The sequence below is a fragment of the Osmia lignaria genome, chromosome 8 (assembly GCF_051020975.1).
Source record: "Osmia lignaria lignaria isolate PbOS001 chromosome 8, iyOsmLign1, whole genome shotgun sequence".
Lineage (NCBI taxonomy): Eukaryota > Metazoa > Arthropoda > Insecta > Hymenoptera > Megachilidae > Osmia > Osmia lignaria.
In genome coordinates, this window is record NC_135039.1 from 6,240,912 (window position 1) to 6,261,112 (window position 20,201).

The following is a 20,201-nucleotide window of genomic DNA, read 5'->3' on the forward strand; positions in this document are numbered from 1 at the left end:
TATACGATATTGCATATTTTACTTTCCTATAATACAACAAGGAAACAAAACTATAATATAGTGATTACCATCATACAATAGAAAATGTTAAGCTTGGTATAAACCTTATGTTTTTTTTGTGTACTTAATCTGTACTTACACTTCGTTGCTTTATAATGACTGATTTTTCTTTTGAATGAAACTTCCACTAGCGTATTGATGAAATTTTTCGATTAAAACAAGATCAAACACGACATAATTTGAATTATAGTTACTTTATATATTTGCATTAGGTTTTAAATAAATAAGTAAATATAATGCAAATTATGTCGTGTTTGGTCTTATTTTAATCAGAAGAACCTTACAATTACATTGGTAAAAGTTTCATTTAGCAAAAATGAAAAATAAAAAAGTTATGGTTAAATTAATATTGTCTCACTCAAATGTTTTTTCTCGGGCCCTTTAATTCTCGGACCTCTTTCTCTTTCGCTATTTGTCTTTTTCTACGTTCGTCAGCATTCAAGAACTCGCTCGAGCTGTGTCGTTCTGCCAGCCTCGCACACTTTTAGGGGAATCGGGAAAATCCAGCATAATAACACATTCTATTCTTTCACTGTAATGACCATTCAGAGAATAAAATTATAATAGTTGTAAGGAATAAGAAATAAAACTAACAAACCGTTAAAGATTGAAATTTCTTTGTATCCTTACAATTTAACCTAACCAATTTTCCTCGTATGTCTTCGGATTTACGTATTGTAATAGTTAGAATAACAGTAATATCTAATTGAAGAAATTACTTCTGTATCATGTACTTTTATCATATGTACGTACATACATATGTATATATATAAAACTTAAATATTAAAAAAAATATCAAAGAAAGATGCAGTTCAACTCCTTTTTTTAACTGCTTTCCAAGTTAATGTATTTCATAGCATTAATGTATTAAAAATGTATTTTTATGTATTAGAAAAACGTTAATGTATTAAGAATCAGAACTGAAACCGTAAAATCGGGATTCGAACTGATTCTCCTGGTTTCTAAATTCAGCCATATTGCCATGGACGAAATTATATTATTTTATCGATTCGTCGATGCTGCTGCCACGTGCTTTAGCGACTTGTGCATCGAGCCGATAACGTAGAAATGACGAGAGCAGCCGAACTCTGCCAAACCCGCAGAGCTCACACGGACACGTGGGACAACGCGCTTGGGTTAGATGAAACAACTGCGGTAGGGGAGTCACTGGGACGTCGTGGAAAGGGTAAAGATTTGTCCCACGTCCCACGGTTCTGGCATCACTGCCTAGAAGTCGAGTCGGCTCCGTACCGAGATAGCGAACCGTAGCGAACACACCGTCGCAACCGCCGATACGAACGAGCCAAGCACGACTTTTTTTTGTATTCCTACTTCCTCCATGGCTCCGGGATGGTTTGGTGAAATCCGGCCGTCCCGCCGAAAGGTCGATAATCTACGCACGCGGAAGGCCCGTCTGACCTTCTAGAATCTTTGATAACCCCTAACCTCTGTTCTGCCCAGGCGGAAGCCACAAGCAGACGGGACAAAGGTCTTCTGGCCAAGCCCGCGGGACGGCGTTTTGCCAACTGACCGAGGGAATCACTACTACAATCACTACCGCTCCTACGACCCCTGATCCCGTCTTCGCCCACTGCGAACTGTACAAACCGCGCTCCGTAGCCTTAAGACCGCGCCGCGAACCGCTAGTAGTAAGGACTGTAGCTATAAGATCGCGTAGAAATAAGTACCGACCCGCGAGCCGAATAAAACCCGCGTACCGTAGTTGTAAGATCCGCGTTCCGTAGCTTTAAGCCTGCGCTGCGATTCGCGACCATCTACAGTCTGTAAGATTTTAAGATTTCCGCACCGCATCACCTGTAATCGTTAGTAAATAAGGTAATTTAAGAATAAACACGTTTCCATTCAGCGAAGAAGCTTGAACACCCAACTGAGCCGCCGTTCCACCCCGGTCCACCGCAGGACCGTCACACATGGATGCTGGTTTTATTTTCTCAGGTAGAATATAACTGTTGGCATTATTCATGTATTTTTTGCATAACTTAACTCATTAACGTGTTCAACAGAGAATTGAATAATCCTTTTCTTATTATTCAGGCTCTATTAAGGAAGTGGAAGAAGTTGGGGTTGCAAGGTGCACCAAGAGCAATTCTGTCAATGGCTATGGCAATGCCTTTAGCTCCATCCGATATGTTTCCAGAAGCATTACATCAAATTCAATTAATCGCTGACCGTTTATGCGGTACATTTCTAAATGTACATGTATGTATTATACTTCTGTTTATGGCACATCTGCGCAATGTGTGGCTTCTTATTTCTTCCAAGGTCAGCGTATACGGTTCTGCAGTGAGGACTAACAACATTGTTGAGTCGTTTAATAATACTCTTGCACATCGTTTTCAAACAACGCGGCCTAATTTATGGATTTTTTAAGGCAAGTTTTCACGCGTTTTTAATATGTGTAATTCTTTTTATTTCTTTGCACTAACATTTTTTTTAAATTGATTTACAGATAACTTGTTAAAACTAATGAAAAATGAAACGACTGATTACGAATGTTTATTAAAAAAGTTAAAAGTCACACGGATTCGTACTTGCGCCAATAGATAAAAGAACGCCAAAATTAAATTATTCTAAGATAATTTAATTTTCGGGATACTGTCAATTGATCAATTTTTGAACATATTTAATAAAGATTATGGTAAAACTGCAGCCAATGTTCTCCGTGCACACTGATGCAACTTCAATCGCAAAAATTTATGGTTTTAAGGCGATGCGAGCGTCGAAAACTTTACCGACAGTCCCTAGAAAATTCCCTAGAACGTAGAACCCACCATTTTTTGTTCCTGCTGAACAGATTGCAAAGAAATTTGAGGGACGTGTTCAGGAGGCCCTAAAGAATGGCGCTCTGGTCCTTATTTTACCTAAATCGTCAAAAAGTTGTAAAATATTGAAATTACTGTCTGTCCACGGTCAAGAAAATGGCGGATCGGACTCGCCTGCATTAACTTATTCGTAATATAAACATTTTTGCGAATCGAATGTCCAAATAGAGACCAGAGCGCCATTCTTTGGATCGGATAGAGCAAAACGAGCACTCGGGTAATGGTGTACAAGCTTTCGTTTAGAAAAATAGTGGGTTCTACGATTTCGTTGATTTTTCACTCACGAAAGACGTGAAAAAGGTAAAACAGGCCACAAATTTAGTTCCTTGTTTTTTCTGTAGGGCGCAGTTTGTTCGTTTTCTGTGCTCGACCGCGCGCTCATTCGCAGCTCGTATATGTGAACATGTGTGCGTCAATCGAATTTATTCAATTTGCAAAAATATAGTTGTTGATCTGTGACAGCATACATTGCGTCAAATTGCTTGCCACTTTTCTGTTTACAAACGAGGGTCGAACGAGAGTGAAGGTTTCGTTCAGAACTGCATATACCAGACTCCAAGAAATGTCTATTCAAACCCAATTACAAGTGAATGTTATTGATGTAATCAGTTAGGTTATAGTATATATGTACATCCGGCTGCCTGCGGTCGGAAACGCTTTCGTGAAATAATAACAAATTATTTATAATACGCATTTGTGCATTTCTTGCAATTTTTTTTTACTTCTTATTATTATTGCAGAAAAACGTTGCCGGCCACTTTACGGCTGCAACGTAACCCATCACATCAATAATATTCACCTGTAATTGAATTTGAATACACATTTCTTGAAATCTCGGATATGCAGTTATGAATGGAACTTTTACGGTCCCTGACCTTCTTTCTAAACAGAAGACAAATGGCCAGCGGATGGCAACCAACACTTATGCATGTGCTGACGCAGACGCACATCTATAGGCAGCGGTTTACATATTTCATTGAGTAGTGAAATGCTAATTACTTAGCATCCCGAAAATAAATATGTTGCCAGATGTATTAAATTTTTTGTAGACAGATAAGTAGTACATTTTTTCAGCATATAATCTGATATTATGCTGGACTCTCCTGATTTTGCGTTACGCCCAAATATTCGATGAATAGGAAACGAAAATGTGACGCTGGAAGAACAACACGGTTGGAGTGAGTTCTTCAATCCTGGTGAACGTAGGAAAGGACAAATAGCGAAAGAGAAAGAGGTCCGAAAATTAAACGGCCCGAGAAAAAACATTTGAGAGAGACAACATTAATTCAACAATAACTTTTTTATTTTTCGTTTTTGCTAAATGAAACTTTCACCAATGTCATTGTACGGTTCTACTGATTAAAATAAGACCAAACACCATATAACTTGCATTATTTTTACTTATTTAGATATAAATAAATAAATAAATAATTATAATTCAAATTATGTCATGTTTGATCTTGTTTTAATCAAAAAAATCTAACAAATACATTATTACATTTTCATTATAAAAATTACAAAATTTTGATTGCATTAGTATTGTCTCACACGTATCCGGGTATTTTGCTTTTTTCCTGTACACCTCGATTCTCGGCTGTCACCACATCAAACGCGAGCCGAACTCACTCCAGAAACGTGTTCTGTACACGATTCGAGTTCGCATTCGGTTCCGATTGAAATGCACGAATCGAGATTTTACTGTATTTACACATTTTTATGCTGCTGGTGGCCGTGAATAAAAAGAGGATTTTACAGGAAATAAGATACATGAATACAAAGTGTTGAAGCATAGATAAGGGTTATGTCACTTAATTTTGAAGAGGCAAAGAAAAAATGTACAGTGGCGTCAACTCTGCGTTTACATGCGGCGCGAACCAAGCGTGAACGTACAAAGGGACAGACAGTGGAGAAGAGAGAGGTCCAAGAATTCTAAGCTAGGAGCCGAAACATATCGCTGTGACTGATGCTTTTTTATTTCTGACATTTTCTGAATGAAACTTTTACTAACGCATTGTCGGACTAATTACCTTCACGACCTCGCTAATAAGCCTATGCTCCAACAGTGCATAATATATTACTATTCTCTTATTCTGTCGGGAAGGGCGACAGTCTATTATTTTCAATAATATTTACGAAGTGACATCTCAGCCGCTGTATGTCATGGGAATAGTTTTCTGAGCAAGGGTTTCCACCCAAAATTATGGTAGTGATGTATGCCGCCGCGTATACACCACAACTGTAACAATCTGGTTGCGCCTGAACTCTTTCAAAAAGTATATCATTTTTGCGAATATGAGGAAATCGTAATGCAATATATTTTTTTTCTTCCTCTACGAGCTTGTCGTATGCACTGCCAGGTAAACTGTCGTATACATGGAGTTTGCGACCGTCGAAATAGATACTTCGCCAGTGATCAGAACAGTTGCCTCCAATTATTTGCACGCTTTTGTCACTACAGCAGGGCTTGATAAATTTTGTAAACTGTAAGTATAGGACACTTTGCGTTTCAAAAGGAGCAGTTTCTCTGACGACACGCAAAAATCGATCTAACAATTCATCGTTTAATTTACTTTGCACAGGTAGTACATTTTTCTGTACGTCAGTTACGGAAGAAACAGCAGTCTCCAATATATAGTATCCTACATCATCATCTATGAATTTTTCTTCTTGGTCGGAATGACTGACAATGACACACTCGCTATTTACTGCTTCAACGGTCATATTTGATGCTTCAACACTGTTCTGTATCATGTTTTCATATGTACGCTTTTTTGTGATTTTTCTACTAGATTTTTGAATTGATGCGTCTTCTTTTGCCCGTAGTATGTATTCTGGATTTCTAATAGGCATGTGTCTATTGTGGCGGCTGTCCAATATTTCCGGAAGCATGCATTCTTCGTAGAAACGCGTTAGGAAAGGTTCCATATGATTCGTCCAAAACGCGTCGTCCCTATTTACGTGGATCATATGTATGCTTTGAGGTGTCCAGATAGCGAAAATACAGTACTTCCGCTGTGTTATATGCAACTGACCTTGTACTTGGTAGAAATACTGGTGCTTCCTATTCATTTCTTGTATATCTCTCTTATCGAAGATGTTTCGTAAGTGACGTATTGTTTCTATTGCGTCTGTCGCTGTCAAATTCTCGGCAGATTGCGGGCATTTCAGTTCCAGTAAACCGTCATCGTCGATAAGTCCATCAGGAGATGCACCCAAGTATGGAATGTCGCGATCAATGAACAATCCACAAGTTCGAATTCTTGTTTTCATTGCGTTCGCCACGTCTTTTCTTGCTATGTGTTCTTTATCGCGGCCGTATTTCATAGCAGCGGTATCGACAAATGGAGGATATAAAATGTTTTTTACCATTGCTGCGCAGGACGTTGTTTGTCTCATGCGACACACTGCTCCAAAATTCGAAGCAGTTAGCATTTCCTCCTTCAAAGTTCTCCATAAATCTGAATCGTTTTGCTCTCTTGTGTTCGTTTCTATTATTGTACGATTTTTTGCATTGTCTGCAAGCTTTTGAAAATGTTCCTTGCGAAGTTGAAGCAGCATATCACTCGGAAGATCTGGTCTTTGCGAGTTTGGACCATAATATTTATCCGTTCCTTGCACTGGCTTTAATTTCCTTGTCTTACCATAGGTCATTCTAAATTGTTTCGTTTTTGCAACTTTTTTTTGTCGCCGTTCCTCCAATCTCTTTACTAGTGGCGGAACGGTTTTACACATGTTCTTATGCATTTCTGTAAGTACTTGTTGCGTATTGTATTGCGTAACAGCTCCTGCAACTCTAGCATTGTAGGAACCTCTTGCACCAAAATTAATACGTTTTCCACCAATCTCTTTGCAGATAATTGAATTAAAAGTTTCTGCGGGATTGTTTGTAACATTCATTAACAAGCTATCCGAATAGCAGCTGAGGAATCGTATGGCTTTCTCGACTTCGCTATACAGACCGAACAATTTCAAAGATGGAACGTAATTTTTCTCAGCTCTGTTTACGTCCGGCATACACGTATGGTTGCGGCTATTGCACTCCTTATGCTCACCAAATATATGGCTAGGAATACTTAAAATGTCCTTCTGAAGTTCTCTAGCTTTGATATGCTGAGGCCCTTTTTCTTGTTTTCGCGCATTGACTGCTAAAACAACAGCTCTACGAATATTTAAAATATTTTTTTTAATGATATTTCGGTATGCAACATAGCCACGAGCTCTCTGACCCTTCGTTTGCGTTTTCTCCGCAACGTATCTCAACTTCTTACATAAATTACGAAGTAAGTGATTGGTACACTCTACTTTTCTAACAGTTACTTTTTGTTCTCGGTAAGGTCTGTTATTCACAATAGTATGATAGACGTTGCTATCACCATCGGCAACAACCGTTCTATATATCAAGCCATGCATTTGAATGCTGCAATTGAAACCTTCAGCAATAGCATCACTTTCCATGCTACTAGAACTGGCATAACGATCATAATTTTTATAACATTTATGATGTTTTGGGGATTTAGCTTTTCGTTCCGCTATATCACATATTGTGCAGTATTTATTTCGTATGCCGATAAACAGAACTTTTCCTGTGCGGAAACCTAGAATGGCACCAACACCGGAAAGTGAATTATAATTCGTACCATACGATCTCTTCATCCAGCTACCATCCGCTATGACAGTTATGTACGGGATACCGTCGACGACTTCGTTGTTTTCATAAGCTAACCGTCTTTCTTCTTCGCCTGCTGCCTGCATGGTATGCATTGCGCTTTTCATAAACTCATCGACAAGTTTTTCACGGTACCTGCGGTACGTCGTTTCAGCCATGCAGGGCATGTTCAGGGCGGCGCATAATTCTTCTAATTGTGCAGAGCCGATTCCGACTGTAACAGTCGCGGTCGTCATGGCCTCATTTACATTCGTTATATCTGAATGCATAGGTTCCGACCAAACAGTATCTTCGTAATTGCACATTTGGCACTTGAAGAAAAACTGTGTCAGACATCCATGCTGGCGACTACCGATCATTTTCCAATCGCGGAAATGACATTCAATACCTCGCGCATGATTGTCGAACGTTCTATGTATTTCATTCCAGAAGAAGTGAACGTCAACAACGCGGCGGCCTTCTGGCACATTATCCGAAATACGTCCCACATCAAAGTGTCCGACGCCTACGACGAAATTGTCGTCGCTATTGTCCAGGACGTTTTGTACAGTGAGTCTCTCACTTGTACATTCGCATTGTACAACGACAGTTTCATCGTTTTTGCGAAGGGCGTTTTCTGATAAGATACGCCCCACATCGTTATTTTCGCAAAGGGCGTTTTCTGATAAGATGCGCCCCACATCTTTTACATTATTTGGGAGAAATGAAGGATTTTTATCAGACATATCTGTCTGACTATCGTCCTTTACAGTTTTCCCAAAAGATTTTAGTGGTACATTATATTTTTCTTCGAAAACTACAGCAGCGTCAATCTTCATTGTCGACAATTGCCGTTGTTTCTGTCGCCTGCAAGGTAGAACGCATAAAATTATAAATATTTATAGGATAATTCATACAAATTACTGAAATGTATAAATCTGAAACACGTACAGTTTTCTGTAACCACTTTTCAGGGAGAGTTTTCTCCCTACACGCAATCCTTTACGAATACTACCTTTTTGATTTCCCATTTGTGTTTATTTTTTTCACAAATGCTTGGAAATTTTTTGAATAATATGTCTTCTACGTTACCGTGAAGACGTCTTATTGTTAGAAAGAATTAGATGACAACGCGGGCCATGGCAACGCGCTTCGTAGATGTGAAACAAAAACGAAACGCCAACGCTGTCGCGTTTTCTAATTTCACTGGCATCGTCAGTTCAACGAATGCTACCAAGGAGAGAACAGGGTAATGGCATCGAAGATGGAGAAAACCGACAGTAAGTGTTTCTTTTTATCTTTACTTCGCGGGTGACATTGATGTCTTTCGTACATTAAAATGAGTTATGTGCATTCTTAAAATTTCATCGAGATCGGTCAATGCATTTAGAAGTTATAAGTAAATTTCAGATAATCGCCTAAGAACAGAAGTAGTTACGTTCTTGGATGAAAAGCCACGATTTTCAGAAATTAATTACTTGTAACTTCTCAGTGCATTGACCGATCTCGATGAAATGTTCAGTATACACATAACATATTTTTTACAAATATTATATCAGTAGAACAGCAAAAATACCTTGATAAAATTTTTTAAATTCAAATAAGAAACTGGAAAGCGATCATTTTGACCCCTTTGGTAGTTCTAATGTCAAATTTTCATCACAGGCTGAAATAAAAAATTTGAAAATTGCCTTTTTTAGACGCGTCTCCCCGAGACAATGAAACAGACCACTATCCCAACGGTTTCTGCAACAATTGTTGCAATAATTGTTGGAATAATCGTATATTATATTGTCTCGCGGATACGCGTATACACTTTTACTATTTTATTCCAGATTTAGAATAATTGTAATTTTATATCTTAGTAAAGTATAGCTCATCGTCAAAGCTCGAAAAAATGTGCAATTTTCAGCCGATTTTCAGTTGTCTCCGCCTACCGCTATTCCCCTTGTCGCGACGTTCAGCGCGCAGCCAACGAACCGTTAGAGGCTCAGGAGCGTATCACTCGTAAACATATGCTGACACCCCACCTACGAGGTACTATTATCGATGCGTTTTTTGCCAGCATACGTTTACGAGTGATACGCTCCCGAGCCTCAAACGGTTCGGCGGCTGCGTGATGAACGTCGCGGCAAAGGGAATAGCGGTAAGCGGAGACAGCTGAAAATCGGCTGAAGAGTGGAAATTTTGTCGAGCTCTATCGAGAAACCGAAACTCATTTGATTCAATTTCAGGTACATATTACCCATGTTTTCCAATTTGTTTTCAGATGTTGAAGATAAAAAAGCAGAAGACGCGGAGCCGCTGTTGCAGCTGCAACAGCTGTTACAGCAACAATCGTTGCAGATGCAACAAAACCAAACGGAGCTTGCTACCCTGCGGCAGCAAGTACAGGAATTGGGCGAACGGCAACATGCTGGGCTTATCGTAAGTCATTTCTTTGCGTTCATGTTCATACGTTATTTCTGCTATTGTTTATACATAATATCATAATATTTATTTTTGCAGCCGCAGCCACAGCACCAGCCAAAGCACCAGCCGCCGCACCAGTCGCCGCACCAGCCGCCGCACCAGCCGCCGCAGCCGCAACACCAGCCGACGCATCCAACGTATCACTCCCCATTAGCCGGGCTCTACGGGCCGGAACAGCCAACCGTAAGTCGTTTTTTTACGTTATTTCTCTTATTCATTGTTTATGAATAATAACATTATATTTATTTCTCCAGGCATACAGGTCAGAACAGCGGCTGTTCCGGCAACGCCGCAGAGAGGCGAGGCGGCTGTGGCGGCAATCAACGTGCCGTGACGGTTGCGGCCGCGGCCGCGGCCGCAGTTACTGCCCCTGCAGCGGCCCGTGCGGATGCACGCACAACTGCGGCGCGGGCCGCAGCAGCTGTAGTTGCTGCTGCGGGCGGCACACTTGAAGTGAGTACGACGATAATATCTGTATAAGTAATAATGACACAGATAATATAAAAATATGATTTGTTTGATTTCAGGAAAAAATTATAAAATAAAATTTTATTTTTATTATTATTAAATTAGTATATTTTGTTGTAATAAATCATGCGTTTGATTAAAATTTATTGCGAGATAGAAATCGAAGGTTTTTCGAGTTTTATTATTTTCCTTATATATTATACCTGTGACTGGTTATTTTTATTATTATTAAATTAGTATAAGTTTTTTTCGTATTTTTATAATAAATATTATTCGTATTTTTATAATAAATATTTTCATTATCTACTTACATTCTTGTCATTTATTCCCCTATTACTTATCCTGTGTATATACTAACGATGTACATACAGGCTTACCTTGGTTATGTTATATTACAATAAATGTATATATAATATTTGGCTGAAGGAGTTAGGTCATTCATACATTTCCTAGGTGATGTATGCAGTATCGTATTTTATACTTTGGCGGTGGCGTACATAATATAGCTATCGTAGCATCCGTGTGTCATTTAGATGTATGCGAAAAGTGATGTAGAATAGCATGCCGTTAGTTGGATGCAATAATTGAGGTGGCGCTTAAATCAGTTTCTGTTCGGCCTAATTTTCGATGAAACGTTGACTGTTTTACCAACGCGGAATTCGGAGTTCGGTCTCGACGCTCGCATCACCTTAACTAATGGAATGATGCGATGTAGCAGGTCGTTGAATTCGTCTCAACACCCACTACAATATTATAAATAGAAAAATATAGGGTGCCATTTAAAAAAATTGTTTTGCTTTCAAAATCTTCCCCATCACTTCACCGATCGAAACGTCATCTGCACCACATAACAAACAAGATTTGTAGAAACATTTTTTGGATAGCTTTAACTCTTTAGGAGATATTTGACCATTCGCACTTAAACGTAACACCCTGTATGTATTCAGTAATATTTTTTGCTCCCTTAAAATAGCAAATGATAATCAAACGTTACGTCGCTTTAAACAACAGACCATTTCCTATTTTCATGACGAGTTTTAGAACTTTTCAATAGTTTTTAAGCTTTTTTGTTTATAACTTTTTATAATTGTTTAAACAGCTTTGTTTCAACATAAACAAACACTATACATTAAGACGAACAATTTTCGTTTATGAAGTTTTTGGATATCTTTAATGGTTTCGGAGCAATAGGACATATTGCGAGTAACTGCAGCATCAACAAGGATAAGGGCGGTTTTTGCAGGAAATGTGGACTGGAGGGCCATTATATGAAAGACTGCACGAAGGAACCGAGGTGCAGGCTGTGTGTGGCCGATGGACTTCCAGAGGCGCATACAGGGCACGTAGCTGCGTCGGTTAAGTGTCCGTGATACAAAGAGGCGATGAAAGAAAAAAGGCGCGGGTGAGATGAGGATCCTACAAGTCAATGTGAACCATTGTAGGCTCGCGCACGATCTTTTGATGACAAGTGCGATGGAACAGGGAGCGGACCTGGTAGTAGTGGCGGAACCCTACAACATCCCTGACAATTGGTTCAGTGACACTACGGGTAGGGCGGCGATTTACGTTACCAGTTCTGGTTTGGCCAATAGTAAGAGCGTCACCATTGCGACGACAGCCGCGGATCGGCGTCTCGCATCGCGCGCCCCCACCGCGGCGGCATCCCCACTCCCGGGCGATTAGAGTATAAGTAGGACCGATCGATGCGCGGATCGATGAGTTGCCTCAGGGGTTCGGCCCCGAGGGGACCTCCCCGGAGGTCCGGACCGAAGCACCAGAGCCATGGCTGACCTGGCGAAGAGATCTCTGACCAATGGCCCGTAGCATTGCACTGCACTACGACCTGGCAGCTCCCATAGGTCCAGCGGCCGTAGGCGCCTAGCCTCGTCAGTCCCGTGGTTGACCCGGGATGACCAAGCTAGTGCGCGTTCATAATCTCTGCCGGTGCTTCCGCGGGGCTTCCGAACGCTAGCTTACTCGGCACCGCAATTTGCCTTTGGCAGCCGATTCCGTCCAGCTTTGTGGCGTTACCCAGGCTAGCCAGGATTGGTCGTCGACTCGTTCGCTGTTCGGTTCTACCTCGGCGTACGAGAAGACGAGCCGCGTGAGGCAAGCGGGCAGCAACTCCACCGCAGCGCGAAACACCGCAGCGCGATTGAATAAATACCGTCGGCCCAACCGGGCCAATCCCACCCCGACTCGACCTCTCTTGCGTTTGCGTACGTTTGCGTTTGTTTGCGTTCGCGCTCCGCTCAGCGCTCTCACTCCGCGCTCCGACATCGCGCCGTTAGTTGTAAGACCGCGTAGCGATGGCTACGACCTGCGCTAGAATTAAGGCCGCGTATTTTCTGTGACGGACCGGGTTCCGACCGTAGTTCATAAGTCCTGTATATTATGCTTAAGATTGGCTCCACGCGTCTAACCACCAGACGATATTTTGATTGTAGCTCCCGAGGCAGGAGAGCACCGCCCGACCAACCGGCGAGGGTAGCCGCCGTTAGGAATCCCACTTCACTTTACTTTGAATAAATACTTTATTTTTCTACTAACACCGACTCGTTATTTACCGACCTGTTCCCATGCGAACCCTGGCACGGGGAAAACCGCTGCAGTGCGCAACGCCGTGCGCACCGAACCGACCGACCCCGTTACAGGTTAAATTCCAAACAAGCGGGAGGCACAGGCATACTTATACGAAAAGACATTAAATTCAAAAACATACAGACAAACAACATCACTAACAGCACTTGCTTCGAAGCAACAGTTCTTGAAATCAAATTCCAAAATAACTGCAAATTATACCTCATATCAGGATACGCCACAAGAAGCTGCAAAAAAGAGCCCTTTTCGACTCCCTCGAACTACATAAAATAAACAATTACTACCTGCTCGCGGGCGACCGAAATGCTAAGCACCATACGTGGGGAAATACTATAAATAACGCGCGCGGAGTGTCCATCAACAAATGGCTCTCTGAAAATAACATCACCTATAGAACTACACTACTCAGTACCGCAACCCCCTCTTATCCAAAAAGCGGAGCTTTCATAGACCTCTGTTTGGCGGACAACAGAATCAAATTCCACGACACACCCGCAACTAACCTTTTGCAATCCTTCAAATACGATAGCGACCATAGAGCGACAAAACTAACAATATCCATTCCGACAACGGACTACTTCCTATTCGACGAAACAACAGCTAATATCAAATATAACTTCAACAAACCGGACTGGGACAAGTACAAAACGTTTCTCTCAGAAAAAGACAACATTGACATACCCAACGACAGAAACCTCACGACTACATATGCAGATTAAATACAAACATCTTAGAAGCGATAGACCTAGCTGTCCCGCGCATAGACAATAACTTCAACTCCACAGACAGATACATCACCCCAAAAATAAGAAACCTCCGTAAACATAAAAGCTTTCTAATCACCCAAATCAATAGACTCTCAAACCTACGAAATTACACAGAGACAAACGACCCAATCATAAAAACTCTTAAAAAAGAACTCAAAAACACCAGATACGAAATAAAAAAAGCCTTCCAAGAATCAATAAGCAGTTACTGGAAAAACCGAATCAGCAAAATTTCCTTACATAAACATAACGATCTATTCCCATCGATAAAGAGTACATATATTCCGGACGAAAAACAGCGAAGACATCGAAACCCTTAAAATCCCCACATCAAACACGGATCTCCTTGACAAAGCTAACCTAAATGCCAACCAACTAACCAAAGACGCAAACTCATTGCTAGTCACCGACATGCAAACTCGACACCTTAGGTGCACACTTTGAATCCGTCCACACACAAAACATGCACATGGGCAAACAGCAACACACAAACATAGTGCAGAAGAAAATAAACACACTAAGACACGAAATAGAGCAAAACAGGGATAATAATGCCACACTCTGCACTTTCTCCGAAAAGAACACCGTGAACAATCCTAACCAAGAATCCGTCCCTCCCAATTACTTCACATCGTTCCACAGGCTCATATATACATTCAAAAACCTAAACAACAAAAGATCCTCCGGCTTTGACGAAATACCCAATATCGCATTAACCCATTTGCATCCAAGCGCGGAATATTCCGCGAGCCGCAACTGTCATCTATCACCAAGCGCGGAATAATCCGCGAGCTGCAACTGTCATCTATCACCAAGCGCGGAATAATCCGCGAGCCGCGACTGTCTGCTATCATCAAGCGCGGAATAATCCGCGAGGCTACGACTACTTTCTTTACCAATTGCGAAATATTCTTTGGTTGCGACAGACTACGTTTAGAGCGTTTCTTCGTCTTTTTGTGAAAATCTTTCAAACTGCCACTATGAGTAAGTGCTGTCAATCTGTATTTAAATTCAAGAAATCCAAGTTTAGAAAACAGAGAAGGGAGATTTTTGAACTATTTTTTAACAAGGAGTTAATTATAAAGATAATTATGGAAACAAATAAATATGGCGCAAGCGACGCAGAGTTTATACCTCTTGAAGAAGACGAATTAAAAGTATTTATTGCTTTAAATATTTTAATGAGTCTAGTTTCTAAGCCCACGATTCAAAGCTATTGGACTACTGATAAAAGTATAGAAACTCCGTATTTTAAGAATATCATGAAACGACCATCGCACGGCCCAAAAGAAAGAGCAACGCCAACACACTACCTGCCCCAACAAAGGAGGACCTACAAAAGGCAACCACGTCATCCCAAGGAAGCCAACACAAGAAACCCAAATTTGGAAACGAGGTAAATGTACCCAAACAGATTAATTTAAATAACAAACCCCCACCAATAGTAGTATACAGAAATACATGTAAGAAAACAATAGAATTAATCAGTAAAATTACAAAGGACTTCTACACAAAACGAATTAACAACGACAAACACCTCTTGCATTTAGCATCATTCAAACTAGCCTGCAATACCTTAAAATCAAATAAAATAGAATTCTTCACATACACCCCAAAACAGGAGAAGGTGATGACGATTCTTCTTAAAAATCTCGAAGGAGAATTTGACCCAGAAACCGTCCTAGAACACTTAAAACAAAAACAGATAGACAATGTAGAGTTTAAAACAGTAAAAAAGTTCACAACGTAGAAATCCATTAAAGATGGTAGAAACCTCCCAATATACTTAGTACAAAGCCGATAACCTTTTAAAAATAAAAACAGTACTCCACTCCATAGTTTCATGGGAAAACTAATAAAAAAAGATAGAATCCAATGTAAGAGGTGTCAACGAATAGGACACGTGGCACTTAACTGCAACCTTAAATACAGGTGCGTAAAGTGCAACGAACCCCACAATCCGGGAGAATGCGCACGAAACAGCACATCAGAAGCGCAGCCTTATTGCGCAAATTGCAAACAATTCGGACATCCAGCCTCTTACAGAGGATGTCCGAAACTAGTCGAAATGAAACAGAAAATAGAGGACAGGAAAGAAAAACTAAAATTAGCTAGAGAAAATAAAGAAAAATTAGTCAATAAATTAATTAAACCAAACGTATCATTCAGTGCAATAGTTTCAAACAACAATCACACAAACACACATAACCAACCACAACAGGCGCACAACATCTGGTTTAACATCAGCCCAGGGACTATGGAGAAACTTCGAGCCTTCGAAAGGAAATGCATCCGCGCCTGCCTCAACAGATACCGGTCCCCGGAATCCAATTATACGAAACGGATCAGCAATTACAAATTATACGAGGAAGCCAAAATGATCAGGATAGACCTATTCGCGCTAAAATTAATAAGAAACCACTGGGCCAGCATTAATTCAATAGATTCAAATAGCCAAGTATTTTGTTCAACATACCCGAACCCATTGTACTTCGCGAAAACCATGAATACCGGATACACAGCACCAGAGTCATTTATCTATTTAGACAGCGAAGGATATATTCAAAATAGTAATAACGTTCCACTAATATACCACGTGTTTAGGAAAACCACCGATAAAACTATCACATACAATAGAAACATAGATTTCGAGGATCCGGCCATGCGTTTTAACTACAAACTATCCAGCGTAGACTTGAAGGACAACCATAGACGAAATGTAGAAAGATATTGGTGGCTGTAATTTAACAATTTAACAATTTAACAATTTAAAATGTAATAATTTAAAAACAAAAACCAACATTGACATTTGCGTAAAGTCCTCGGTAGTATAGTGGTCAGTATCCCCGCCTGTCACGCGGGAGACCGGGGTTCGATTCCCCGCCGGGGAGGATACGAATTATTTTACAATTTTATTTATTTTTCTTCTTTATATTTTAATTCATATAATCACTGTATGCAACCAACAGACTAAACTACTTCCTTCTTCTCTCCAACTTAACACCGATTGTATAGTTTTTGCCATTTTCTGTACATACAATAGAGTCACTGTATAAATAATTAAGTTTAGTTTAAGTTGTACATAATGTAGCATTAAGTGCTATGTATATATTACTCTTTGTCCAGACTGTGCGTGCTCCATGAGGGAGCCTTTAGTCTCATATTTGTCTTCTTCGCGCTATTCTTTGTACGTTTAGGTTTATTGCATCTTGTAAATATTATTTATTGGCAATAAACGTTCTGTTACAAAAAAAAAAGTGGTCAGTATCCCCGCCTGTCACGCGGGAGACCGGGGTTCGATTCCCCGCCGGGGAGAATTTAATGTTTTGTTAATATTTTGTTTAATACAAAAAATTATTTTTGTATCCCCGCTATCCAACCACTCCCCCACTCCCCTTCCCACATCATATCATCGCTTGCACAGTTTTACCTCGTGCCGTTCTGTACATATAGCATAATCATCGCCTAGCTTCGAGACTCATTTTTATCATAATCATCGTACCTGACCAAATACACCGTATTAGAACTACTGTATAGATTGCGCGTGCTTCATGCTGGAGCCTATAATCTCATTGTACATACTTTCATCTATATATACCCTTTGTTCGTTTTGGTTTATTGTACCCCCTGTACATACTATTTATTGGCACAATAAACGTTCTGTTACAAAAAAAGAAAAAAGCGGTAAAGCGTCTGACTGCTAACCCGCTGGAAACTTCTTTTTGTAGGTTCGAGTCCACTCAGACTCAATCTTTTTTTTTTTGGAAATACATTTTTTCAACCTTTAACCTACATGATAATCGTTAATATACTTGTTTACAAATGTTTCAATAATATTTTTTTAATATTTATATCTGTAATATACATAAATACCAATTTGAAGTACTTTCTATTCTACCGTTTCTCTTGTCATATATTTTCTCAGTTACAGTATTGTTTAATATTTTTCATTATCTTTAACAATTCTGGATAAGTAGTTTGAAAAAACTGGATAAGTTTGAAAAAATGTATTCCCAAAAAAAAAATGATTGATTCCGAGTGGACTCGAACCTACGAAAAGAAGCTTCCAGCGGTTTAACAGTCAGACGCTTTACCGCTGGACCACCGACACCGTTGAAAATACCTTTAATCTTTTGAAATATAACGGACGTAACGTACTTTTATCAATTAGGTTTATTTAGTTTAATTCCTATTCTATTCCACTGCATGTAAAAACATTGAACAGTGTATATACCATGCATTTGATAAATAACAGACGAAAATTCGTCGAATAAGTAACTCTAACACGCAAAAAACAGCGAAAAAATCGGTTTTTAATTTTTTTAACTATGGCGCACCTCTTCAAAAAATCTGAAAAAAATTGAGGATGATAGTATCAATAATATACACTTACGAAAAAAATATGATCGTAGGACTTCATCTCCTTCAATATAAAATCGCCATTTTTCAGCATTTTTTGACGTTTTTGATTTTTCACGGCTTCAGTTTTCAATCTACAAATCTGAAAAAATTCTGTAATATGTGCCTCACAAATAGAAATGTCACTGATTTTTTTCAGAACTTTCGAATGTCATTAAATGGGAGAAATTGGCCAAAAACCTCGCAATTACATTTTTACCCGTAACTACCCTCCCAGATGAGACACAGGGTTGAAACTTGGCACAGACTGGTTTATTTTGATCACCTATCGAATGGTTCATAGCAAGTCGAATTTGGTTTGGGGACACTTTTGACCATCTTATCCGGCTATACCCTTTATTACCCTAAACATCGGCTTCGCGCTTTCATGGACCTCTCACTCATTTCTCGTACCTCTCACTTTGCGGGCGATTTCAAACAAAGAAGAGGGGATAACGAGTTGCTTATTTCGAAGCAGAGACCACTTGCTTATTTCGAGGCAATACTGTACACGAATTTATCAATATAACGTCCAATTATGATTCCTTATGGAATTTTTTGTGTGGAAAAAAAGTTGTTCGTAGCAAATTAATATGTCCGAGGTGTCAGAATGATTTAGCACTAACTAATACTTCTAAAAATTATTTATTTCATTGCATGAAGACATATTATAAAGTTATAAAAAGCCGAAAGCGACGAAGAGTAACGTGCAATTTCAAAATTAGTGCATTCCATGAAATGTGGTTTGAAGGAACACACATGAATCTGACGAAGATATGTCGTTTTATTGCCTACTTTTTATTGCTGTAACCCCCACGACTTAGATGTTTGATGAACGAACTAGAATTAAATAATTAAGATGTAGTCGATTAGACACAATTTTGTCGAGAAGTAAGATATGGCATACAGTTATCGTTTCACGTTATTTAGTTATATTTGCTCTTAAGTAATATTGTACACTTGTTCGCTAAATTAATTTTAGTTACTTCAACAATGGCTAGTAAGTAAGCAAGAGTCAATTGGCGGACCGGAAAATTGTTGAAATAGATGAGGCTAAAGTAGGCAAGAGAAAATATAATAGGGGCCGTGTAATTCAAGGACAATGGTTTTCGGTGGTATTGAACGTAACAGTAAAAAAGTTTTTGTTTTGCCTTTTTCCTCGCTATGGCACTCGTGAATATCATTTCACGAATTACATCGCAGAATTATTATTTTAAAAAATTTACGATTTTGACAAACGCATTGAGGCTTTTTTTTAAATAATGCGTTCACTATATCCATTAGATCATTTAAATACTGATTCAATTTTCATTTCGTGTACTGATCATCTGTTTCTTATATTATAATATATAATATAATAGTAATCCTCTATTCATTATCGGCTTATTATATAATTTTTATATGTTAATAACTTTTTAATAAAAAACGAGATTTTTCGAGAGATACTCAGGAGTAAGTTTTACGTAAGTTTTACCACGATTATGAACAACAGCACTATATTAATAATGTATTGTCAAGAGGTACGCTTTCATACTTCAACAATGCTACGTTCGACTTATGCTTCAAGTAAAATTTTTTTAATTTGTTTTTAGACTGCGACGAAATTAATTAATGAAACTGGCACGAATTAAACATTTAGTACAAGTAATTATCTCTATCCCAAAACTGAGATGAATTCTGTTAACTATTTCCATTTAATTTGGACAGATTCCAATTTTTTATCAATTTTTTTCAGAGGACAGATTGCTCGAGTACACAGCTAACGGAAACCTTTGTACTCAATATGTACAAGTATAAAGTACAACAATCGATGATATAGATGGTACATGTTTCTAATTACTCCAGTCTTCGATTGTATTTATTATTTAACACATCAATTATTATCGTACATAATCTTTTATAGATGACATTCCATCAACATCGACGGATAACGTTAATATATGTATA

General features: G+C 39.2%; 2 protein-coding genes and 1 non-coding gene across 5 annotated transcripts in view; 2 read left to right on the forward strand and 1 right to left on the reverse strand.

The window, feature by feature from the left end:
- Positions 1-20,201, reverse strand: part of LOC117609781 (uncharacterized) — a 123,171-nt gene that overhangs the window by 73,795 nt on the left and 29,175 nt on the right. Inside the window, exons 1-2 of one of the 3 annotated variants that reach the window (XM_076689730.1) lie at positions 18,250-20,135; positions 1,174-17,096 (exon numbers count right to left, since the gene is read on the reverse strand). The exons of 1 other annotated variant lie outside the window; for it this stretch is intronic. In XM_076689730.1, the coding sequence (XP_076545845.1) occupies positions 4,989-8,387 (3,399 nt within the window). In that variant the 5' untranslated portion in view covers positions 8,388-17,096; positions 18,250-20,135 and the 3' untranslated portion in view covers positions 1,174-4,988. Of the gene's footprint in view, positions 1-1,173; positions 17,097-18,249; positions 20,136-20,201 lie in introns of those variants that run through there. One more of the 3 variants, XM_076689731.1, reaches the window with a different exon arrangement.
- LOC117611087 (uncharacterized) lies at positions 8,801-10,472 on the forward strand. Its single transcript, XM_076689784.1, has 4 exons — positions 8,801-8,828; positions 9,818-9,975; positions 10,057-10,203; positions 10,275-10,472. The coding sequence occupies exons 1-4, from the start codon at positions 8,801-8,803 to the stop codon at positions 10,470-10,472; spliced, it is 531 nt and encodes a 176-aa protein (XP_076545899.1).
- On the forward strand, positions 16,676-16,747 carry TRNAD-GUC (transfer RNA aspartic acid (anticodon GUC)). Its single transcript has one exon. It is a non-coding gene; the product is annotated as a tRNA-Asp (tRNA).